Source organism: Amblyomma maculatum, chromosome 2, assembly GCF_055883805.1.
Source record: "Amblyomma maculatum isolate TAMU_Amacu chromosome 2, ASM5588380v1, whole genome shotgun sequence".
Lineage (NCBI taxonomy): Eukaryota > Metazoa > Arthropoda > Arachnida > Ixodida > Ixodidae > Amblyomma > Amblyomma maculatum.
Window position 1 is genome coordinate 108,369,846 of NC_139345.1, and position 25,620 is coordinate 108,395,465.

The 25,620-nt window shown below is 47.0% G+C and overlaps 1 protein-coding gene across 11 annotated transcripts in view; it reads left to right on the plus strand.

Annotated features, from left to right (window-relative positions):
* The window catches only part of Tlk (Tousled-like kinase), a 137,229-nt gene that overhangs the window by 96,374 nt on the left and 15,235 nt on the right, over nt 1-25,620 (plus strand). For 5 of the 11 annotated variants that reach the window (XM_084595016.1, XM_084595018.1, XM_084595019.1 and 2 more), the window contains 8 exons: nt 16,189-16,273; nt 16,785-17,021; nt 18,574-18,661; nt 19,514-19,572; nt 21,515-21,580; nt 22,585-22,788; nt 23,892-24,002; nt 25,171-25,307. In XM_084595016.1, coding sequence (XP_084451142.1) covers nt 16,205-16,273; nt 16,785-17,021; nt 18,574-18,661; nt 19,514-19,572; nt 21,515-21,580; nt 22,585-22,788; nt 23,892-24,002; nt 25,171-25,307 — 971 coding nt within the window. In that variant the 5' untranslated portion in view covers nt 16,189-16,204. The other 6 variants (XM_084595014.1, XM_084595021.1, XM_084595010.1 and 3 more) reach the window with 4 other exon arrangements.

Genomic DNA, 25,620 nt, shown 5'->3' on the forward strand with positions numbered 1-25,620 from the left:
TACGTGTGAAAAAAAAATATATATATGTGATAGCGCATACCTGTGTTGCTCGATTTCTTTGCCTCAATCTATCGAAAAGGTGAAACAGCTTATTTGCTGCGCTCAAATTTCGCATTAGGAAGTAACGCAATCGTCGGTAATTTTTTATGCTCTACATTTTTCATGCACCGATGCTTAGCATAAGGAAACATTGGCTTTCCATTCTGAGCATTTTGACACCATTGTACCCTATTTTTTTCGAATGATTCATTTTTCAGTTATCTTTAATGATTGATCAATTACACATTTTAGACTGTCTTAATCAGCATTGTCAAGCATTGCATTTTCATTCTGAGCATTTTGACACCTTTGATTCCCCCTTTTTCTATTTTTGTTTTCAATTTTTAATGATTTCAATTCGTCATTTGCACGCTCTAAACATTCTTAATTAGCATCACCAAGCATTGGCTTTTCATTCCGAGTGTTTGACACTTTTGAACTCCTCCAATTCCTTTTTTTTTTCAGTTATTTCAATTAATTGATCAGTTGCGCATTTTAAGCTTTCTTAATCAACATTATCAAGCATTGGGATTTCATTCTGAGCATTTTGATGCCTTTGTTTCTTTCCCTTTCAAAATTTCATTTCTTTTATTTCAAGGATTTAATTGTTGTAAACTACACGCTCTAAAATTCTTAGCATCATCAAGCATTGGCTTTTCATTCTGGGCATTTGGAACCCCTTTTTACAATTTTTCATTTTTATTCGATTCATTAGTTGATCAATTACACACTATTTTTCTTAATTAGCATCGGCAAGCATTGGCTTTTCATTCTGAGCATTTTGACATCTTTAACCCCTTTTCCAGATTGTTTCATTTTAAGGCGAAAACCTTGGTTCATGGAACGAAATCCCGTGCGCGAGAGTTGTGATCGAGATCTGTCACATTCCGCGAGATTCCACGAGATTAGTACTTGTCCAACGTTCCCGCCATCTGCAATGCCGCACTTGAACGCGCGCCAAGAAACACCACGCGACAGGAGCGATGGTGTACCGTCCAAGCTTAAACTTGCCGGAGTGTGTGACAGATACTGCGCCTTTCCTTTCCTGTAAACCAATTACAATTGTATGTAGTGCTGCAGCGAACGTCGATAAGATGAGAGGCAAATGATAGGAGAGAAAGGGTAGGCTTTCGCCGTTCTCTTAAGAGACATCGTAGAGACCATCAATTTTTTTAAATTAATACGGTAATTACAATGCTTTCATTAACTTGCTATCGCCTATCAAACACCAATCGTCAATCACTACAATCACAAACCACCATGATACTATTTTTTAGTGCTGCACGCACAATTACCCGCCATCTCACAAAAAAAAAAAAAAAGCTTAGTCTGAAGCCGATTTGACCTTTGACCTTTCCGGGGGACTTCTTGTGGCCACTGAAACATTTGGCACATACTGCGCCTTCCTATTCCTGTAAACCAATCACAGAATGCCGGTAACTTTGATGCGTTCAACGGAACGCTGGTTGTGTTCGACGAGGGGTGCGCGATGTACCGTGGGCAGCAGCAATAGTTGGTTGGTTCACAGGAAGGGAAAGGCGCAGTATCTGTCTCACTTGTTATCTGTGGACACCTGAACCGCGCCGTTAGGGAAGGGAGGAAAAGTGGTTAGAGAGAAAGAGGAGTCGCAGTGGAGGGCTACGGTAATTTCCACCACCTGGGGATCTTTACGTGCGCTGACATCGCACAGCACACGGACGCCTCTTCGTTTCGCCTCCATCGAAACGCAGCCGCCGAGGTCGGTTCGAACCCGGGCACTCCGGACAGTGGTCGGGCGTCTTACCACTGCACCACCCCGGCGGGGCAATGTGCAGCAGCAACGCTTAGGTTTTCGCATTTCTCTACTGTAAATTCTGCAGGGGGCTCAGAACATTTAGTGCTGCAGCGCACATGCAGTGCGTGGTCTTGAAGCATGGCCGCCTCATTAACACAGCAAAATTACGTTTAATAACTGAGACACGACAACACAATCCTGTCTAGCGCCCTGCTTCTGCACGATATTCCGTGATAACTGAGTTAAACCAATATATATATATACATACATACATACATACATACATACATACACGCCACCTCTGATTATTAACGCCAAAGCGTTATTTCGCTATGTTCACAGATTTTTGTCCGCAGACCGCGTCCGCAAAATCGTGTCCGCAGCAGTTGCGGGTAATTGAGAAGTGATAGAGGATGAATGGTGTCAATCGATAGAGGCTGACGTAATGTTGCTGCAGAAAAAGTAATTAGGCCAATAAGTTAATTAATTAGAATAACTGGTTCACAGGAAAGGAAAGACGCTGTATCTGCCGCACTTGTTCTGTGGACACCTGAACCGTGCCGTAAGGGAAGGGAGGAAGATGGGAGTGAAAGCGGAAAGAGAAACGGGTGCGGTAGTGAATATGACGTCAAGGATGTGACGTCACGGAACCGGAAGTAGAGCCGAAAAAGGGCATAGGAAGGGATTGGCGCGCAATTTGAGAGTACCAAATACTAAAATGGGCAAACAGGACGTGAATTAAGCTACTAGAATCAACGAGAAGCAACCAACCGCAGCATCCGCGCTTTCGCATTACTCCAATGTAGATTCTGCAATGCTCTTTAATTTTTTTTTTTTTCAGACACGCGGTGCCGAGAACTCCTACTACTACTATTACTACGCCGATGGCGTTTCAGCCGAACGAGCCGACGAAAAACATTGGCTGTGGCTTAGCTCAGCTAGGGCAGGATATACGTAGCGAAAGTATGCGTGCCTAGCGTTGGGCTGCCTACTCCTCTCCAATCCAATCTAATACCATCCAATTCAGTGTAATCCAATCCAGTCTATTATAATCCAATCCAGTCTTAATCAAGTGCAGTTCATTCCAGTGAAATGCAATCCAACCAATCCAGTCCAATCTAATCTAGTCCGATCCAATCCTGTTTAATGCTGAGTACATGCTCGCCCGAAATGTGCCGCTGACTAGTCTATCATCATCATCACTTTTATCATCCTCACGCTAGAGAAGAGTTAAGATGCGCTACTCACTATGTCTAGCTGTGTTGTTGCATTAAAGACGAGAGAGCTTCTGGTTGCTTCTTGACAGCCAGATGGCGCGGCGTCCGCCAGCTGCGGCGGTTGCTAGGCAACGGCTCTGTGCCTCCCGCCACGGAAAACTCGTTTGCCTATGTAGCTTTCGTTACAAAAACCGTTGATTGAAAAGGCGGCGTTACAGGGTCTATCATTCCAGTGGACTCAAGCGAAGCTTAAACCGCCACACACACACACACACACACACACACACACACACACACACACACACACACACACACACACACACACACACACACACACACACACACACACACACACACACACACACACACACACACACACACACACACACACACGCGCGCGTGATATATAATACCATAAGCATCTTGCCGAGCTTTCTTCGTTGACCGGGCTGGGGGTGGCCATTGTGAACCAGCTTTAAAACGAAGAGCCGCATAGCTATTCGGCGGTTGACTAGAAAGTTGGCAGAATTAGATGGAAGTCGCACGTAGTACATGTACGGTAATGTTGGTTGTAGTGGCCTGTACTATAATGCGAGGAAACGAGGTGGCTGTTTTACAGCGTTCAGCTGTTGCGCATTGTTAAAGATTGAAGTGCATTGCTAGAGGCTGAACTTCGATCGCAAAGTTGAGACACATTCCGTGGCGGCACTTTCGCCCACTGTCGAGTAAATGAAGTCAGATTCGCTGTGTCAGGGTGCAGTCAGGAATGTATCATCACGAGTGTAAATGCACAGGTGATGCGTTCCACATCTGGGGACCCATCCATAAATACAGTGAATGCGACTGGTATTCCTCCTCTTCTGGTGCTTCTGAGTAATCAGAGACCGCTTTCGTCACGGGTGCGCTGCGCCACTTGTTCATATGTTCATGTATCCACATATGAGCCCATAATGAACATATGAGCTTGAATCCACACGGGCACGTGGAGGTAGAAGCTGAAAGTCGGAATTGATTTCAGGTGTATTAGGTCTTCTGTCTCGGTGTTGCTACGGGTGGCTATTGGGCTGTTCTTCACTGGGGCAGCGTTGGCATGGTGTGGCACATGAGTGATCAATTAATTGCTGGTTGACTGGTGCGGCTAGGCTGGGCATTCTTGGCTGAGCTGGCCTCGTCTTGTGCTGGTCATGGCAGGCACAGGGACAGGTTGTCTGCGGCCGATTTCTAGCGACGGCTACTAGACCCCGCGCTTTCCGGTCCAGCACTGACCCGGTAGTCTGCCTTGCAGCTTCTGCTCTCCTCTCGACCCCCGTTCTTCCTGTTGGCTTCTGTCGGTTTCTTTGTCCTGTCAGTCGGTCCGGCGCCTCTTCGTCGCAGTAGCCGCGGGCCGACACCCTTGTCGCCGCTTCTCCCTCGTGTTCGGTGGGTCTTATAATGGCAGAACCAATTAGGCCCGCGCAAAAGGAGTCGGCGTCTTCGAAGCTGTCTGGGAAGAGTACGTGTCACGTGCACGAACAGCCACATTCGTTTCGCGGTCGAGACATGTGTATGACCGCGGAGGTTCCCTTAGTAAATGTGCAACCATGGAAAGTTTACCTGAGTCCGAAAGTCGGTATGTGTCTCAATGGCCGTGCCCATATTGCTTAAGCTAAACTTGTGAATGTGGGAATGGGAGAAGTGCAACTCACGGCACGTGGTCACTTGCCGCGCTGCTGGTGGCACACGGATCAGCTCGGAGGCTTTTAGGAAGCAGGGGCATCGGGCAGTTGTAATAAACGCGGTCGCTGTGGGCCGAACGTGGAGCTGTTGCCTGTTATCGCCGCTCAGTGGTAGCTCAGCGTGAATTTTCATTGTTTCGGTCACCTACTGACGACAGCGCACACGTACACAGTCGTGCGCAAAAGTGGAGAGACCGCACGAACCGCCGCGATTACTTCTTTTTTTTTTCTCCTGTAGAAGACATCGCGCCTGACAAAAGTACTCGGGCGTTATTATATAATGAGAAGAGGAACAAAACGCTGACAGACAATTTCGTCAAATCTCATGGTCTCTCCACTTTTGAGCGCAACTGTACGGTGTCGCTTTTTTTTTTTTTTTTTTACGTTTCATACAGAGAAACTCGATTCATGTTTTGGGCGTACTCATATTTGCAGCCTTCTGGATGTTAACGAAATGAGAGAACAAAAGTTCATGTAAAGAGCAACTGTTTTACATTTCTATCCTGAGGTCAGCTTCACCCTCTTCGCAAGCCAGTGGCGAACGACGAGCTCTTTTGCAGCGAGAGTGCTTTTGAGCCCTGTGCTTTGCCACTGCTTTGTTATGTTGTCGCGCATCAAGGCATCAATTCCCATTTCCCATGCTGCGGTTTTCCTAGCGAATAGCGAACGAAGCGGCGGCGCTGCTGTCAGCGCACTCTTGAGCGCGTTTATGCGTTTGCTATGGCGTTCTGAGTTAGTCTTCAAAAAGAATCGATAAAAACCTGTGCTGCGGACATGCATGATGCATTAAATAACGAAGTATTTTTTGGCTACGTACCAGTACACCGAAAGTTTTGTGAGTGCAAATAAGTGCTCAAGCACCATTGTTATTCATAGATTTCTGGTGGCGCTGTGATTCCACTCGTTTGGAACAGGCTGGGACACGCGGAGACCCCCGTCTGGTGCACTGCATATTCTAGTTCCCTGTTGGCATGCCAGGAAGACGAGGCTAGTTGCTTGGCTCGGCTCTAAAACGTTATTACGACTGCATGAATTGCAGAAATATTGCAAGCAAACGTTGTTTCACAGTCAAAAGTGTGTTTAAGTAAAATCTGCCTACTCTTGCTTTGCAATAAATGAGCAGAAAAGCTAGCAGGTGTGAAGTAATTTGAAAGAGAACGAAATCCCCATGGTGAGGTGGCCTTTTCTTCATGTCGCCTAGTATATAGCCAACCGCCGAAAACAATTTTTAAGGCAAAAGCCTCGTGTACAATATTGTATTACACTCCTTTACCTTCTAACCTAAACTGACCTTTCTCCCTGTCGCTCGCCTCTTTGATTTCTCCTACCTGTCTCCTTGCAATCTCTTTATTTCCGCCGCCCCAGTTCAGGTGCTTCAGCTCATTTCGATAGCAGATACCGGGGCAGGCAAAAAAAAAAAAATGTTTTTCCATCATTTATTATTTTTATTTTATTCTATAATAATAAAACCACTTACTATACTACTACAAAAGCCTTTACTGGCTCATCGTTGTCGACAGACGGTTGTCAGTAGACGTGTCACGCTTTCGAGGGGCGAGAGCTAAAAATAAATAAACCTTGTCTCTACCGGGAATCGAACCTCCATCCCTTAGATCTCCAGCCGAGAGCTTTGACAACAGCGCCACGCCCGGATTGTGAAACGTTTATCATATAATTGCCCTTGTCTACCGTGAGGATGATAGCGACATTCCGCGAGTGACAGATACTGTGCCTTTAATTTCCTGTAAACGAATTATAGAACGCCGGTGAACTTGATGCGCTCAATGGAATGTTGGGGGTGTTCGACAAGGGGCGTACGGTCAGGACTGGTCATGAAGTCTCACCAGGCGATTCATGCATAGACGAAGCTGAACCCGCCGGGCGTCGATCCAGGCACGGCGCTTTTCATTTGCCGCTTCCTCGAACGCCACAGCACACAGCGAACAGAAGCAGATCCAGATGTCTAGAAGACGTTCGTACAGCAGGCATCAGCGGCGCTTGAAATTGATTTACAGGATAGAAAAGACGCGGTATCTGTTCTCAATTCTCCGCGGATACGTCGTAAAGGAAGGGGGGAAGGTGGGAGTGAAAGGAGAGGAAGATAGAGGTGCGGTTGTTGTTGTGGCTGTAGAAAGAAGGAAAAGAAAATGCACGGGCCTGCCTGCTACTGGCTCTGTAGCTGAGCCACCTCCGCTGCCTCGTGCAGACAGAGGAGAACTGATTTATTTATAGGAAGGGAAAGGCGCGGTAACTGTCTCACTTGTTTTCTGTGGACACCACAACCGCGCCGTAAGGGAAGGGAGGAAGATGGGAGTCAACGTGGAAAGAGAGAAAGAGGAGCCGTAGTGGAGGGCTACGGAGTAATTTCGACCACCTGGGGATCTTTAACGTGCGCTGACAGAGCACAGCACACGGACGCCTTTTCGTTTCGCCTCCATCGAGCAGACAGAGGAGAAAAGGGAGAAGAAAGAAAAGGAAGAGAGAGAGAAAGACGCGCGCCGCAACAACAGCCGTTGTCCACCACCGAAGAGGTGGCGGGTGCAATGACGGCGTACAACAGACAAAAATTTGGTGGCAGGCTAGCCTCCGCCGCAAGCGGCGGTGACCTACCTGTCCCAGGCCCATCTGGGGAGTAAGTACTTCACCTGAGACACTCGAAGACGTAGTCGCGTTCGCGTGAGAGCCCGCCGCGAGCCCCACGCGCCCCGCCCTCCGACAGTACTGAAATCAATACGGCGCACGCACAGTTCGGCAGAGGGCCGCGCACCACGACTTCGAGTGTCTCAGGGAGACGCAGGGCACGACCCTCCACCGAACCGAGCACGCGCCACACTGATTTGAGCGTGTCCCATTCATTTTCAGCACTGTCAGAAAGCAAGACGCGCAAAGCCCGCGACAAGCTCTCACGCGAACGCGAATCGTGTAGTACGCGCACATCAAAACGCCACGGACGAAGTGAGCCAGCGCTAGTAAAGATAAGGCTGAGCATGACTGGCCGGTGGTCAGAAATGTGAATGGGCGTCTGAAGCAAGGTCACAACAGTCATAGCCGACACATACGTTGGAAGGGACTGCGGCACATATGCGCGGTCTAGCCTGCTCGCAGATGACCCACGACGCAAGCCATGTCGAGCAGAAACGCGACCCATGCATGAGTTCGTGCGCATCAAGAAGCGCAAAATGCTGAACCAGGCGCTGCAGTTCACGTGCGTTCCAAGTCGGTCGCCCTCGACCAGGGCCTTGAACATCTACATGCGAGTCTATGACACAAAATCCCCCACTGTTATTAAATGGCGGCCGTCTAAAAAGAAAACATTCGAGCCTTTAAAGAGTTTATTACTAAGGCTGGAGTCCGCCGGAGCATAAATGCACAAGATCCGTAACCTCAAAGCCGCAAATAAGCAATCGAACGCTAGCACACGCCCAAACCCATCACATGTGATGATCGCGCAAAAGGGATCTGTTTAGCACCGCAATTCCTACGCCACTCGAGCGCGAAGTGGCGAACGAAAAGAAGCACTCCAAATGAAAATTGCGCTTAAATGCCAATACATCAGAAAGAGTAGTAAATTTTCCTGAAGTCACAAGATTTCACAGTTTGTTCTGAAAGCCAAATCTATTTCTGTCTGTTATCGCATATTACCAAACCCCTGGGCGTTTAAACAAAGAATTTTCAGTCCTAATGCCATATCGGGTATTAAGTTCGGAACGCCATTAAGGCAGACGCGCGCCTGAAGTGGCACCACGAAAGTGCTTTGCACTCACTTTAGGCGGAGCTTCCCGGCCCTCCTGAAGAATGACGGGACTTCATGGGAGGGTATTCCTCCGAGCGACCTTCTTGTGCCCCATCCGATCCTGAGGTCGGCGACGAAACACAGCGCTCATTATCTTCTCGCTGGAGCTCGATGTCCATATCACATTCACTGAGCGTTGAAAGCGACGGGCAGTGTACGACACCAAGAAGAGCTGCTGGAATCGTCCACATCCTGTTTTTGGCTCACAACCTTAGATGACTTCTTTGAGTCCTTTCGTAATGCCAGTAGCTTCTTCACGCGCCCCGTTTGCTTTTCCAAGGCTCCACGAATCTTCCGTTGAATTCCAATGGCAGATCGGGAGCGCTCGGCCGGAGCAGCAGCGGAGCTCTCCTCTGATCGCGAGCGCTCGGCCGGAGCAGCAACGGAGCTCTCCTCCGCTTCTTCGTGCGGACAGAAGTGAGATTTTTTTTATTTATTTATAGGAAGGGAAAGGCGCGGTAACTGTCTCACTTGTTTTCTGTGGACACCGCAACCGCGCCGTAAGGGAAGGGAGGAAAGTGGAAGGAGAGAAAGAGGAGCCGTAGTGGAGGGCTACGGAGTAATTTCGACCACCTGGGGATCTTAAACGTGCGCTGGCATCGCACAGCACACGGACGCCTCTTCGTTTCGCCTCCATCGAAACGCAGCCGCCGAGGTCGGGTTCGAATCCGGGTACTCCGGCACAGTAGTAGGGCGTCTTACCACTGCGCCACCACGGCGGGACACAGAAGTGAGAAAGTAGAGAAGAAAAAGAAAAAAAAAAGAGGGAGAGAAAGACGCGCGCCGCAACAGCCGTCGTCCACCACCTAAGTGGTGGCGGGTGCAACGACGGCATGGATCATAGAGGTGCGTTGTTGTTGTTGTGGTTGTAGTAAGAAGGAAAAGAAAATGCGCGGGCCTGCTACTGGCTCTGTAGCTGAGCCACCTCCGCTGCCTCGTGCACATAGAAGAGAAAATAGACAAGAAAGAAAACAGAAGGGGGATAGACGCGCGCCGCAACAACGGCCATCGTCCACCACCACAGAAGCGGTGGTGGGTGCAATAACGGCCTACAACAGATAAAAATTCAGTGACAGGCCAGCCCCCGCCGCAAGCTGCGGTGACCTACCTGTCCCAGCCCCATCAGGGGAAGCATCCAACCTATATAGAGGTGCGGGCTATGATCCATTTTAAGTGTGTCTCCCATGTAGTAAGGGAGCACCCAAGTGCCATGCAAGGGGCTTCGCCCCCACTGTCTGTCTGTTTCTTGTTTCTGCCACCACCACCACCACCATCGCACTCTAATGGCCTTCGCCTCATCGCACTTTAGTGGTAAAGTGTCCTTTTTTTTTTTTTTTTGCTATTAACAAGCGCACATTTTAGAGCAAATATTGCTTCGAAAAATGTTAACGCCTAAAACACGTACTTTAGGGGCGTCTGTTTTGACATTGTAAAAAGTTGAAGCATTTCGTCGGGTGTCACCCTGCTATGCGGGTTCACGCGGCATGACCACAAGGTTTTCGGCCTAGGCTGAAATGAAACACGCAGAAAGCAGATCACAAGACTGAGAGCTTCCGATTATCGTCCAGAGCAGCTCATAAATCCGCTCTTTGCTGCTACGGCATGTCGGTGCACATCGCAGTAAGAAAAAGCGGACTAGCGAAGGCGTTCTTTAATCTTCGTTTGCTGCCTCGATCGACACACAGAGCATGCGCACTGTTTTTGCAAATTAGACAGTTCGAGGTTATCCCTGCAGCAATCAGTATTTACTACGAATTTAAAGTTACGACACGGAAGCACGCACCAAGGGGATCAAAAAATTAGCAGAGGTTTGGCATAGTTAAACATATCATTGCGCGAGCTTCACAGCATGGTTACGCTTGGTAGAACTTTTCGAAGCCGGATTTAACTGACGTCGGTAAGACACGCTAAGCGCATCATCATAATAATAATAATAATCATCATCATCATCGCCACTGGTGTTCATTCATGGCTGGCTCTGAGTCGAGGCGCGGTTGCTGCGCGTTTCCGCTATTGACGTCATGGCTGTTTCCATCGCGCGGTGGCGCGGCGTGACGTCGCCCATGTGGTTAATCATGTGCTCTCCACCTTCCACTCTCTCATTGGCTCAGTGTGAAAGGTCAAAGGGTCGACGTTATGACCTTGTAGAGAGACACCATGGTGGTCCTACACTTCAAGCGGTGGGATGTTTTGGGGAGAGGAAGGCATAGTGCGACGGCCGTTAATACCAGCATTTGTTCACCGAAAGTACAGGGCACACGTGGCTCCCGGAGAGTAATATATATATATATATATATTTTTTTTAATGAGGTTGCAAGTACAAGGTGCGATGATGCAACCATCCTGCAGTGACGTGACCGACTGGATACGAGCGCCGTTAGGGGTAGCAAAGCGGCAATTATCACCGCGCTTCGCGCAACCCACCATTCAACAATTTTAGACGGAACTTTGGACCACTAAAGTACGATAATAATAATAATAATAATAATAATAATAATAATAATAATAATAATAATAATTGGTTCACAGGAAGGGAAAGGCGCAGTATCGGTCACACTTGCTCTGTGGACACCTTAACCGCGCCGTAAGGAAAGGGAGGAAGATGGGAGTGAAAGTGGAAAGAGAAAGGTGAGCCGGGAGTGGAGGGCTACGGAGTAATTTCGACCACCTGGGGTTCTTTAACGTGAGCACACGGACGCCAATTTGTTTCGCCTCCATCGAAACATAGCCGCCGTGGTCGCGGTCGAACCCGGGAACTCCGGCACTGTAGGCGGGCATCTTATCACTGCACCATCACGGCGGGGCCGCATCTCGCATTTTTCTGTGAACGCCTGAACCGCATAGCAACAGTGTGTTTTTCTGCTCCTTGAAGGTCAAATTGAAACCCACGCGAAGACCCTGAACCGCATAGCAACAGTTTGTCTTCCTGCTCCTTGAAGATCAAATTGAAACCCACGCGAAGACCGCCTCTACCTAGCGTAGTGAAGCTTTATCTCCAAAAGACCGTTTCAGTGGTGCAGCCAGAGACAACAAAGGCAGGTTAGCTCATACGCGACTTCACGTGAAATGATCGACGCTCTCCACAGCGAAAGCAAGTTGCTTGACACCAATGTTTTTCTGATTGCTCAGCCTCCACACAAGTTCTGCTGATCTGATTCCACTTATTGACGTACAAACAAGCCTACAAAGTCACTATAGAATGCTGCAACTGAAGGAACAAAGGGCCACTTGTTTTTTTGTTTAAAAGAATATATTTATATGCAATCCGGTTTGTGAGGGCATTTTATCTGTACCTGCGCATTCTTTACGGTGGCCATAGTCGTTGCGGTCCAGTATTGCAGCGTTCGGATAATACCGATGTCAAATGAACTGCGTGCGTTCCTCCAAAGCGCACAAAGCAGACGTGAAAGCGAAACGAGCCACATCCGAAGCCTTAATTGTCTTCCCAACATGCCTTGGGCGCCCATAGTATAGGTATTGGTAAGTGTACGGCTTATAGCTTTTTCTCTGTAAGAAGCTCTGTGGAATCAGCCGCTGTACGTGTGGTATGTAATTTATGGTATTGAATTTTTCTTCTTATGTTCCGATTTTGTTTTCAGCTGCCTGCCTAAACGGAGGTCAAAGTTGTGAGCCTTAAGCAAAAAAAAAAAAAAAAGAAAGAAAGAAAAAGAAGACTGTTGCATCCTCATTTCAATTCGGCAGAACTCTGACACGTAACCTGTCCCATAACCCAGAATGGCAACATATCAAGATGTGGTTAAAATAATGGATCCGCCGTGGTGGCTCAGTGGTCAAGACGCTACTGCGATGTCAGCGCACGTTAAAGATGACTAGGTTGTCTAAATTATTCCTTGGCCCGCCTCCATGATGGCGCCTCTTTCTTTGTTCACTCCTTCGTTCCTCCCTTCTATTACGGCGCGGTTTCCGAAAAGGGTGACATACGGCGCCTTTCCTTACTTATATAAACCAATTTACAATATTTAAATATTGGTGTTTTTGGATCCTTCGTGTAGTCCTAAACGCGGCCGTCGGAACCATTGTTCGGCTCATGGAACCAAAAATGATAGTATTCACCAAACTTAGGCTGATTCCGCTTGCCGTTTTTTGTTCGCGAGTAATGTAATGCCCTGCGCATTATTGTAAAGTACCTTCCCGAGCTTGAAACAAGCTCGCGTAGACAGCAGCGCCTCTTAGAAACTCCATTAGTGCAACAGGAGTATAATATTGCTTTACAGTGATTCCACCACCCAGGAGTCCCTTTTGCCGTCTGTTGCAACACTAGTTTAGCTCTGCTTGAACAAGTGCTGCTAAGATGACCATTCTTTGTCGGCGTCAAGCTGCTGCTTTCGTCGCATCTTCTGCGCCACTCGGGATGCTCTACTTTACGCGCTCTCTACAGTAAGAATACTACGATCCTTTTCCACGGTCCGGAGGCCTTGGATGCTTCGTGGCTTCGAGCAGCAGGACACGTTGTTGGGCGGGTGGGTTCATGACGAATGCGAAGGTATGTGCGCAGAAAAGACGGTCACGAGAGAAGAGACAGGACTTTTGCTTCACGGTCAAATGAAAACGGAGAAATGTAGGGCCATCTTGTAAGTGGTGTCATATTTTGCGAGCCAACCCTGGAGGGCTGTGTCTTTGCTTTGCGGCTTTTTTTTTCTCTTGTTGTGCCGTCGGCACTTCATGCGCGGTCCTCCGCAGTCGTCACCTCCGCCTTGCGTCACGACACGTGCGCCTGATCGTCGCCACTATGCACGCGGGTCGGTCGGTTCCGACGGTGAGAGGCTAGCGCCGAGTCGGCGGCAGTGGCAGCAGCGTCGTGTGTTGCTGCTCGCTCGCACCGACTGGGAGCTTTCCGCGGAACGATCCTGCGCCGACTCTGGCATGTATAGAAAAAAAACAAAAAAAAAACAATAAAAAGATAAAAAGAAGCGGAGCTCTCGAGACGGCGAATTCAGACGGCAGCAACAACAGCAATGGGAGGATGGGTTGCTTTCTGCCTCTACTGGATCTTTTCAAGATGGCTGTAGTAAGGGGTGCAGCTCCTTTCTTCTATCCATCCTAGCGGCCGGCCCCCTTTAGCAGCTCCCCCAGTATTCGATCACTACTCCAGAGTCCAGCATCGTAGCTGCTATGTGGACGCCGCCTCGGTCGGACGAGAGAGGCGACGTTGGCGTTTAAGGTGGCTTCCTCTCCCCGAGAGTTTATTTGTTTTCGTTTTTTATCCGTTGCGCCTGGCTCTCGCTTCTTTGTTTCGTTCTTTTGCCGCGTTCGTTCGCTCGGCCCGTTTCTTTCTCCCTTCCTCTGTCGCTCGCTCGCGCTGGTTTGCACAGCTTTTCTCCCTCGTTCCCTCGCTCGCTCGTTGGTTCTCTCTCTATCCTCTCGCTTTGGGTTGGTGGCTGGCTGCTCGGCGAAACGGTGCGTCGGCGTCGTGCGCTTTGGAATGCGCCGTGAAACGAACGAGCGGTGAGGTGCGTAGAAGGCAGCGCGGGTCGTCTTCGGCGGCGGCGCCAGTGATTTCCTTCCTGGCGACCCGTGCTGCGCCGCCGCCACTGCTGTGCTGCCTCGTTCGCCTGCCATAGTAGCGGTGTCTCTGGCCGTGTGTGCGTGCGCGCTTCTCCCTGCTGCCATCGTCGTCGGTCGAGCGGGTCATCATCATGTCGGCTCTCCTGTTGTGACGCGTGGCTCCGCCGCGACTGTGTGTGCTCCTGCCATCATGGCGGCCGCTCCTGTGGGGCTGCGTTTCGGCGGGGGAAGGCATGTTCTTTGTGGCTCCTCTCCCTCCTCCCCCCATCCCCCATTTTTATCTCCCTCGTGCACACACTTCTCACCCGCGTGCCTCGCTCTCCTCTGCCCTTCCTCTCTGTGTATCCCCCCCCCCCCCCTCCTGCTTTTTCTTTCTTTCAGCCCACCCCGAAGATCTTTTCCCCATCCACATTTATTTAAATGTTCCTCGATCTGGAAAGGCGTAGCGGGAGCAACGTAATATCTTTTATTATTATTATTATTTTGTTATTCTCGCGCGCTCAACTTGCGCGCTCGACTTGCGGCGCAACCATTTGGTTTGCAGTAGCTCTAGTTTGGAGGGTGGCCGTCCGAAGCAAAAACTGGCATGTCACGCTTCTTCTGGGCGGTGCTGACTCCCAGCCAGCCCCTTAGGATGCGGTCAACTTGCTCCGGCGTGTTACCTTTCGGGGCGTGAGCCGTCGAATCGCTGGCCTTTCCATTCGAGGTGGAAAAACACCGAGGGGTCGTGTCATCTTCAGCTATGTAGTCGTGCTTAGTGACGTCGCGCTGCAAAAATAGCGGCGGCTGGCATCCAATTTGTGTGTGGGATTTGTGCGTGCGTTTCCGCGTTTGTTTGCCTTGTTTTTATTTTTATTTAATTATATGTCTAGGTTTTTAAAACGCAGTTCGATCTCCCTCTTGCTGAGCACTGAGGGCCGAAGTGTGCGAACAGAGAAATGTTGCGCGACGGCTCGTGTTTGCGAAATGGGTCGCGTTAAACCGAGGTTTTTTCTTTTTTTTTTTCCTTTTTTTTTCGAACATGCTAGTCGTTACTGCAGTAGTTGCCAGTATCATTATCTTGCCTGTTTATCTAGTGCGAAGGATAAGCCGACGTCATACGAAGTCGAAAGCTCGGCAAGCTAGGGAAACAGTAAAGAGGGGATGGTGCTGCTTTTACAGGTGACCTTCGTGATATCGCGTCGTGTCTGTCGCGCTCAGCGAGCAAATCTCGTGAAATGCACCGCGGAAAAGAAGAAAAAAAAAAAAATCTCATTGGGCGGCGTCAAGACGGGAAAGACAACGAAGCTTCCCCGTACCAGCCGTTGTTTTGTGTAAATCATTTCGTATAATTATGGCCCGACTCTGCGTCACTTTTGTAACGTCTGCCCCATTGCAGCCTTCGATCAATGGCACCTTTTTGGAAAGATTCAAGGCGCGAAGGTCCGGTCCTCCTCCTTACGCAGTGCACGTCGCGAAGATTCGCGAATTTTCTCGGAGCTGCCGTCCATATCGCCAACTAGCAGCTGAAAAATGATTGCGGCTTTTTCTCTTTTATTTGTCTTTCAACTGGTCTGCAGTCATTTGTCATTGTTTCTCGATTTATACGGGAGGCATCTGTTAATCTGTGCCCCGCTATCGCGGCGGCCTTTAAACGTGTAACCCGTGAGCTGTGCGCCGATATGGCGTCGTCGTCCGGGTGTTGTCCTCTCGCGGAAGCCTGGGGCTGTTGCGTGGAGGAACGACGGCTGCCCGTTGCATGGCCGCCCGCGCTGCGCCGTAATGGGAGCGGCTGCAGGCTTTCGTTCTCGCTTCGCGAATCGATCCGCCCCGTCCGAACGAAGCCTCAAAATATGAAACGCCATCGAAAGGGATGAGAGGACCGTCTTGCTTGTGTTCTCTGTTCCGTTTCGATCTCACTGTGCACATCCTGAATCCAGCGCAAGGGCACGTAGATGAATGTTTATGCAGCTATTGCGGCTTAAGGAATTAGGGCAGCAGAAAAAAGTAGTCGGGGTGCTTACTGAATGGTACTTGTATGTCAAGCAGATGGTTGTCTAACCATGGCTGCCACCACCACCCACATGATGTCCCATTTACCAAACTTAAGCCTTCATTCTCTCTCTCCTTGTTCTGTCTATGCAGGTGGGAGCCTGAGACAATGGACAATATCCATAGTCTGGACCCACGAAAACAAGAATTGCTGGAAGCTCGATTTCTAGGGAGTCGGGTGAGTTGCTTTCCATGCTATAACCGCTTTAACAAACTACTGGGCTAAATTCTGATGTGAACGTAACCTGTGCCTTATTCCCCAAGTGTGCAGCGCAATGTAATTGTGTAACCAGTTAATTGGAACACTTAATTCACAGGACTTTTAACATTAAAGCATGTCATATTGAGTAACTTACGACAGCCAAGTGTAAAGACAATGTTAATATGCAATTCAGGCATTATGTTAAATTGGTTTCTTTGCTCTCTACTGTCAGAACTAAACGTTTGTTAGAGTGGGCTGTATGAAAAAAAAAGTGCATAGCCTGCATAGTCTGTGGCGTAAGAGGGCTATGAGCTAAGCACTATGGTGCACAGGAAAGGGAGCTATGCTTTAAACGTAAGTGCCAGTGTGTGCCATTCATAGTTGTACTGGCCTATCTCACAGTGTCCCTGCTAACTCTGGTGGGCTCTGTTGCTTGGCCAAGTCTCTCATTGTGTGTGTCATGCTGGCTGATTGTTTCCCGGTGCAGCAACTGTGCAACAACCTGGGTCAGGGCGGCCCTTACCTGGGCCAGACGTCTCAGTCCTCCTCTGGGGGCGCAATGGCGGCCGGTGCCGGAGTGGGTGTGCCCCTAGGGGGCGTGCCGGCTTCCCAGCTTCTGGGGCACATTTCTTCCTCGGGTAGCTCAAACAACACTAACCACAACCAGGACTCCAACATGAGCAACACAAGCCTCGGATCGCAGCATTCTGACAAGGAACTTGAGGTGGGTGCCTGATTGCTGGGATGGGATTTGTGAGGAGGCAAGAAGCATAGCAGTTTTGTGGCTATGCTTGCGCTGTGGGTGCAAGGCGACTTCTCCATTGTAAATTTTCTTCAGGTGGACATGCAAAATAAATGGGGAAATGGTATACATGTGAAAATAAAAGTGGACACTTTTGCAAGTGTATTCGCCTTTGAAAGCCCAGGGGGTATTCAAGTAATGTAATGTCACTAGTGGTTAGGGCGTCCGTCTCGCCTGCGGGAGGTGGTTCGTTCGAAACCCGCCACCGGACACCCACCGGTAAAAATGGGTACAAGCGTCCCCCGGTCTGGCGCCCGGCTCTCACAGGGGTGCTCGCTTGGAAGAGGCTCCACAAACCCCGCTGCGCTCCTTCTGGGGCAAAATAGTTTCGAACACTTCAGCCTGTAAAGGTGGTTCGAGTTACCATGTTTCACGGGGTTCAAAACTGAAAACGAGTCGTGTCCTGCACACGCGAAAACTCAGAAAAGCCTTGTTGTGTATCTTCTCCTGTGTTTGTGTTTGTTTGCGCCACATATCTGAATACAATCACTAGGTTCACTTTTGTTTCATGTTTCTGTCCTGAATGTTTCATGGCTGCAGCCGCCACCAGAAATACTGTTTGGCCATGACTGTGCCTGTTCCTCCTTTGTGTTCTTAATCTCGGAAATGGCCTTTTGGCATTCATTAAGTCATGCTTTTAAGGATTTTCTAGAAGTTTGCCAATTTTAATGCTTTTGTTTTTTGTGTGTGTGTGTGTGTGATGGACAAGCCAAGGCAAGGGTTGCAAATCATAGTGCAGTGCATTGGCAAACCCAGGCAGGACATTCTGTCATTCTTTTTGCTCAGTTCATATCTTGCACCCTAACCCTCTAACGTGGGTTGTGGATAAAAGCGACTGCCCTAATCAGTATATGATACGTGGTGTGGTAAAGGTGAATGGAGGGCTTTACAAGTGGACACGAAGAAAGTCTGTCACCGGTGTCGCCTAGAGTAAACTTTTGTGGTGGTGACTAGTTTATATGGAAACTCACTTATAGTAACCAGCATAAACTTGAAGAGTGCCAAGCTACCAAGAGCCTTTCTGCAGAAAAATTAGTTGGATGTACTATCGGCAAAAATATTTCACGGTATAAACGCATGTGTGCCGAGAAAAAAACATTGTGCGCTGCCTCATGATCGAGTTGCCTGAAATGTTCCAAGGTATGACTGGTCATGCAGGTCCTATCCAATGGCAACAGTACCATTTGAAGGGCTTTGCAAGACTGAGCAAGAATAAGGTTCCTTTCAAGAATGCACATCCTGTAAACTTGTGTGGCCAGTAGTACACACCTGTAGTAGTTTTCTTCAGTGGAATTATGGCTTAGAGCTGTGGTACTTTTGGTGCAATTATGTGGCCTAAAAAACTACCTAGTCAAAGAGGCACACATTTTCTTAGAGGTGCGTTATTTTTTTGTCAAGCTTTAGAGCTCAGTGTTAGTGTTAATGCAGGAGCTATGATGCACTTAACAAGTAATTCTTATATTAACTTGTTTAGCCGCAGACCCCGGATAAGCACCTTCGGACGCCTCCCCAGCCAGATCGGAAAAGGAAACGCCCGAAAGAAGACTCCACGTCTACTGCAGGTACTAGAAATTATGATTACAGCCCCAGTAGTGGTGTGGTTCATTTTACTTTTGAAATTGTTCAAGAACCACGTTTTTTATACTTATTAATTTATCCATCATTATTTTCCATGTGTTATTGTATTGTCTAAAGGCCTATTGAGTACATGTAGTGATATATGATGTCTAGCTTGAAATGGGTCATAGGAAGGAGATTGTGAGGTCACGTGACATGATTAGCATATGATGTACTGTATCTTCATTTGTTTTTTGTCTAGAAAACACAAATACACGGACCCGCCAGGGTGGTGCATTGGTTAGGGGGCTCAACTACTGTGCCCAAGGACGCGGGATCGAATCCCGGCCTCGGCAGCCGCTTTTAGATGGAGGCGAAAAGCTAGGCGCCCATGTGTTGTGCGATGTTGGTGCACATTAAAGAACCCCAAGTGGTCAATTTCCGGAGCCCTCCACCATGGCGTCTCCATAGCCTGAGTTGCTTTGCGACGTTAAACCCCATAATCCAAACCAAACCAAGCAACTGCTTGGACTGGATGTGATTTTCTTATGAGGTCTAATGAGAATTCAGCACTAAAAATCGGGTGTGAAATGAAAAGGAACAAGATGACATAGACAACCTGGCCCTTTTTGAGTTTGCCTTTGAGTTAGCCTTTGGTTTTTGCATTGTGCTGCTTAAGGCCAACTTCCCTACAACAAACTTTCAGTAAAATTCTCACAGTAAAAAAAATATTGTGTGGTTCACTGCCATGTATTTGTTGCACAATCCTCCAAGTTCGAAAGAAGTGGCTGTTGTCATTTTGCTTGTATGTTCATGGTAAGCTTTTTCTTCACATTTATTCTTTTCTTTTTTTCCAGGAAAAGGAACCCGAACAGCAGTTGCCGAGAACCCAAAGAAAATAAATGAGTACTTTAAGGTGAGTGGCGGACTTGCTGTGACTTTTATCAGCAATTGCCAGTAATATTAATTCATTGTGAAATTGACAAAAGAATGAAACAGGATTAGCTGGCTTCTCGAAGGTCCTAAAAGGAAAGATCAGTGCACAAAGCAGCATGCAATAAACTACCAGAGTTAATATTAATCATGTGTGCATAAGTGAAGCCGTTCACAATTGAGCAGGCTTTACGTCTAAGCCTGCTCAATTATGTACTCAAATGATTAAAGCCACTAAATTTTAAAGCTATGAAAAGTGTGTTGAAGGGTCTCCTTGCGTGCAGAAATACAAAAACAAGCAAAACTTAGGAGGCAGTTTATTTCTAAATTAAGGCGAGCATGAACATATTTGTGTCAGCACTAATGCATCAGTGGTGCTTGCGTGGCTGCCTTGCCCTGTTAACATTTGGCTGTTGATGATAAGATGCGCTATCTGAAGGCTGCTGTGGTCGTGACGGAAAGTGACCAAGAAATGTATATGGGCTTGTGCGAGGTATGTTTTTGGACCCACACAATGGACTGCATTGTTTCGTTTTCGCAGTTACGTGACCTGACTAGTAAAAGTAAATAGCACAGCTACTAAGCTCGTGACTCATAGAAATTGGAATTGGAATCGTCCAGCGTGCATTGGTGAATAGTACTTCGTGTTCCGTGGCTGCTTACTCCACACATCATGCTTAGCATCGAAAAGTGGGATGATGGATGTTTCATGGCTCTGCTCCTTCAACAAGCAAAAAAAAAAAAACCTCGTTTTATGATTATGCAAGTGGCACTAGACCTGATCACATGGCTCACAGATTGTAAGTGTGCTAACGATGGTATCTGTGCATCTTAAAGTGTCTGTCTTGCCCTTTACTAGTTGGATGCAACTCAAGAATGAATACAGGTGCCCCTGAAATGAGGCCCCTCAGCCAGTTGTGACAACCGAACTTCATGATGCCATGGTTAATCCGATCAGGCTGCGGTGGATCGCCTTTCATTTGCCTCTCCCTTTGTTGTCATGCTAGCTGGTCCAGGAGGATTATCTCAGATGTCGTGGGGATCGATTGTCACCAGTGGGCTGGAGGTCCTCTTTTGAGGGGTATCTGCAATGTCATTCTGGGCCTGTATCCAACTAAAGCTTATGAAAGCTTCACTTTTAGTGTGAATGGCCTCTTTGGGGTGGTTGGCATGCAATGTTGATAAATGCTAATGGCATCTGTGATTCTTGTGGTGACGATCAATGTAATGTGAATCTTTTTTCACCTGTGTCTGCTAGAAATGTAGGAACAAAGTTGGAAGCTCAGTTGGTTAGCTTTATGTCGGATTTCATTGAATTTCATGTTACTTGAAGCTTGAAGGACAACTTTACAAATACGACCACAATTTTTTTTATTTTAATACATTATTATTATTTTATTTTTTTTTTTTTGTTAAAGAACCTCTCAAGGGTTTAGGCCTATAGTAATAGCTGTGAATAGATTGTACTCTAGTGCGGTGTCCTTCAATTTGTGTTGAGTGTTTTTCAATATATGGAGACTGCACTGTACCATATTGTGTTCTGTAATTGTTCAGTTGCAAAGTTCTATATTTTTCAAAAAAATTTTGCTTAGTGTTAGTGGTAATGTGCACATTAGTGTAATTTTGTTGGCTTTGACATATTAGACAGCATTCCTTTTCGTGTGTATGTGTTAATGGACCCATTATTTCAATCTTTTGCTCACTTGCCACGTCCTCTTAAAGAACCAAAAGGGAATGTGACTTAAGATGCTTGTTTTCTCGAATTTGATGACACGAGACACTTTCCACCAAAACCTGGCCTCTCAGCCAAACACTGTTCAGAAAAGTTTTATCTGCCCAGCTAGTTTGTTGTCTCTCGGAGAGTTTGATCGAGAGCTCTGGACTCGTTTTGTTTTCTTTCTCTTCTCTCCTTGCCTCGCTCTCAGAACCAGGGGCATAGCCCCAGCCGCTTTGGAGGGGCCAGGTCGCCCGTGCCTCAGGGTTACTGCCTGGTACGTGTGCCGTCTTGCCCGCAGCCGCGTCACCACCTCCCCCGCTTTCATGCTTGAATCTCTCACCTCTTCTCATCTCGTGTGGCACGCCTCTCATTCTTTCACTCTGGTTTTTCAATTGTTCGTTTCTTGCCGTCACTGCGATCACTGTAGATAGCTCAGCTCTCCTCATTTCTCATATGTAGAGACCATCACCGGAAGTAATGCCCTTAGCTTGTTGTTCACCCGTGCAGTTTTGGTGAAGGCTGTTGGCTGCCTTATGTCTTGTGTAGCCTGTGTCCTTTGCCTGCATTCATCTTTCTTCTTGATCTTCCCAATCTCTGACCTGGGTGTATCACCCCGCACAATTACATTACAGTTTATTTTTCTGTCTCTCTGAGTGGACTGTTGAATAAACCAGCTTGCATTCATAAGCACTGTGGAAACTCTCAAAATTGCATAGTAAAAGCCCACCACCAGCCCCACATAAAGGGAGGATGAAGACAAGTATTTTTTATTTTTATTTTTATGCTCCAAGGCAGTGTGTGAGCATAGTTTCCAGAGTTAGCCTGTTGTGGTGACTCCTAGCGCATGCAACAAGCTTGTGTGAACTACTAATTGTGCTGACAGGCTAGTGTTTTTCTCTGCTTACACCCGAGTGGTAGGCTTCCAAACATACAAAAAAAAAAGTTGTTTCTACTGCTCTAGAAGGCACTGTCAGTCTTCAATCTTGTATTTATTAAAATTTAGATGTATAATTAGAGGCAAGCAAAATGTTGAACTCGCTGAGCATGTAATGAATGATATTGTGCTAAGCACCTCATATTCTCATATCTGCCTGTGCTACTCCTCTGCGTTTAATCTTAGTCTTTTCAGTGCAGCTTGTATTATTTACTTTTGAAGTCCTGCAGCGGTGTATTTCTTGAAAACAAGTTTTGCATGGCAGTTATTCCTGTCATTGCGCCCATATTGTGGCTACCGTCTAGCACAGTTGACTGTGTTTTCTTTCTGCCATTGTGTTCCAGGGTGGCAGTACACTGGTGTCCCCTCTGACCACGGCTCTGAACAGTGTTGATTACGCGGGGCTCATGGCGCCACCTCAGAGGCCTGTGCAGATGATGACACGGCAGGTCCAGACGGATCTCACAATAAACAAGATCAAAGAGCTGGAGAGCAAATCTGCCATGGACTTGGAAATGAGGGACAACAGGATAGACGAGCTCCAGCGGGTGAGTAGAGACTGTGGGGGCTGCAATTCTTCCTTTACCACTTGGCTGCACAGTAAAACCGTGACAAGACTTCAGTGGAGTGTAAAGAAACATCCTAATTACTTTAACATTGAGGTATTGTATGCCATCGCGCCCCCAGAGCTGCTAAAACATTACTTTTATTTGTTGAAAACGAGGCCAGTTTTCTCCTTTTAAGGTAAAAACGGCTTGACAACACTTTTCTTGTAGTTCCATGAAATGATTTAATTTGTGCGATCTGAACTACTCCGCAGTGTTAAGGGTCTTACAGCATCTTTCATTGCTTGAAGCAGTGTAACAGCAGCTTCTTTACATGCAGCTTTGCATATGTGGGGGCTTCAGCACATACAGCGAAAAGCATGTAAGGATTGCGGTGTTTTGGCCTTCTAGAAGAGCGGGAATACTGTGCAGATGAAAATGATGCAAGTATGCAATTGCAACAAAGTTGTTAGACACCTTCAAAAAATGTTAAAACAAATTACGGGGCACTTATTTAAGTTATGTGCTTATAGTACAATGTGTAGCCACTGGTATTCGCACCTTCAGCAGCATACTTCTATGGCTGCCTTTCCGCTCCGTTTGCAGGGATTTTTTATTACGGTATAGTCGTGCAGTGCTGACAATGTCTACATTTCAGCCGGATACGTGGGGCTGTCTAGGCGCATCCAATCACAACTGGCAGCTTATGTCAGGTCTGTCCTGTGCTCGGCCATGTCACATGTTCCGGTCAATCAATCAGCGCTAGGCCATGTCATGCTGTGACGTCAATAGATCACGTGACGGCGGTGGCAGACATCGGATTTCTGTTCCATTAAGGCTTCTATACTGTCACATAAAAAGATCAATAAAACGGCTGGTGTGTAGCCAGTGGCACTGTCCGTGGTGCTGTCCAAGACTTGACACTGGCTGTGGCACCATCCACGAAACAATCCATGACAGCGTGGCAGTTTATCAGGGCAATTTAGTATCAGCCTGAATTGCTTGCATCCAGCAGTAAACAACTCTGAAACTGCAAATCTCTCTTGAATGCTTTCTATGTAGCATCTGCAGAATTGATAAAGGTATTGTGCACTTTGTGTCCACAGGGTAGTGAAGAGCTGCGACGACAAATTCAGGGACAGCAGAAACTAATACAAAAACAAGAGGAGCAGCTCCTCAAATGTATAGATGTTACAAAGCAACTCCTTATAGAAAAGGTGAGTTCCTTTTATCCCTTTAGGCTGCCACTGATAATTCTTTTTTCATGAACTTGTAGTGCTTGCAGTCAAGCTCACTGATGTTGCCAATCTGCATTATCCTGATTTATTATTGGTATGGTGCTCAGTGACCACCCTGCACTATGTGGTTACTAGCTGCATTGTTCCATTTGTTTGAATATTTAATGCTTAAAAAATTTGTTCTGAAGTGTGGCACGCATTTGAGTTGCTGTTCTATTTGATCTACCTCATTGTGTGGTTTTTCGAACAGTTGGAATTTATAATAACATCACATTTCATACGATTCCCCTCTCTCCAGCACAGGGCGCTGCTTTCTAAAATGCTTAGTACATTTTAAAACGGGAAATGTAAATCGAATTTGGGTCAAAATTTGACAAAAGTACGACATAACTATCGCAGTTGCTGTCACAAACCCTACTTTGTGCATGTTTACTATGTGAATTAGACACTGTAAATGGCAGTTTTGGTAATTTGTCTGAAATGACCAAAAACAAGCTCAAGATTTTTCCTTTGGCAAACTCTGACCACATATCGACAAGAATGCAAAAATTGAGCCAAAATGGTGAAATCATTATGGAATATGTGTTTTTCCATTTAATTTTCTAAAGAGCAAGTGCTTATTCACTTATTTAATATGATGTGTAGTGTTGAAAAATTTCGTTGTAGGGAACTTGATGAGATGCATGCCACTGTTTTTCTTGATCATTACCATCCTGGATTTCATAGAAATTGAATTACAGGTTATTAATTTGCCATCTCAGAAACAGGTACAAAAGTTTGAATTCCTGTTCCTGGAATGACCTATTGTAGGACTGAAGTGCTGTGACAGGTAGAATGGTAATTTACCCTCATTGCGTTCCTCATTATAATGAAAAACCAATGATATGCATTTGGTCAAGTTCTGTGCTGAGTCTTAAAAGCTCTTGGCAAAATACTTGCGCACCTAATTACATATGGGCATGTTTCCTTAAGATTTATAATGTGCCTTCTTCAAATTCGCATCCTTAACTTCAATTGTAGGGTGGTCTATTTTTCTTTTGCCATCCAAAATGTGGTCTTAGGCTTGGGGTCTGATACGGTGACTACTTGTAAAAGAATGAGCCTTTTCATATGCCTCATGCTGGAGTGTTTTTGGTTTATCTTTCAGTCTGCTATGGAAAAGAAGCAGTCACGACAAAAATGTATGCAGAACAGGCTAAGGCTAGGCCAGTTCATAACGCAGCGACAAGGGGCATCTTTTGTTGAAAATTGGGTAGATGGCTACGCTTTCAACGAACTTTTAAGGTGAGTGTTGCTTTTCTTTCATGTATACTTTTCCTTTCTCAATTTCCACTCTGAGCTAGTGTTGTTTGTTGAGGTGCGCAAATAGTACTTGATCCAGGCTGAATCAAATGTGAATGGTTGACCTCCGTTACCAAATTGAATAGAATATTTGTGCGAGTAGTCGTTACTTTTGCGACTAATCATACTAAGCGAGCAATAGTATGAAAAATTCAATTACCGTTCGTGGCACTGCAGTACAGTGCTCACAGTTTAAAGCTATAGCTGTTTTAAAGGCGAAGACTAATTTCCACTGAGGGGTCTGAACATGAATTCA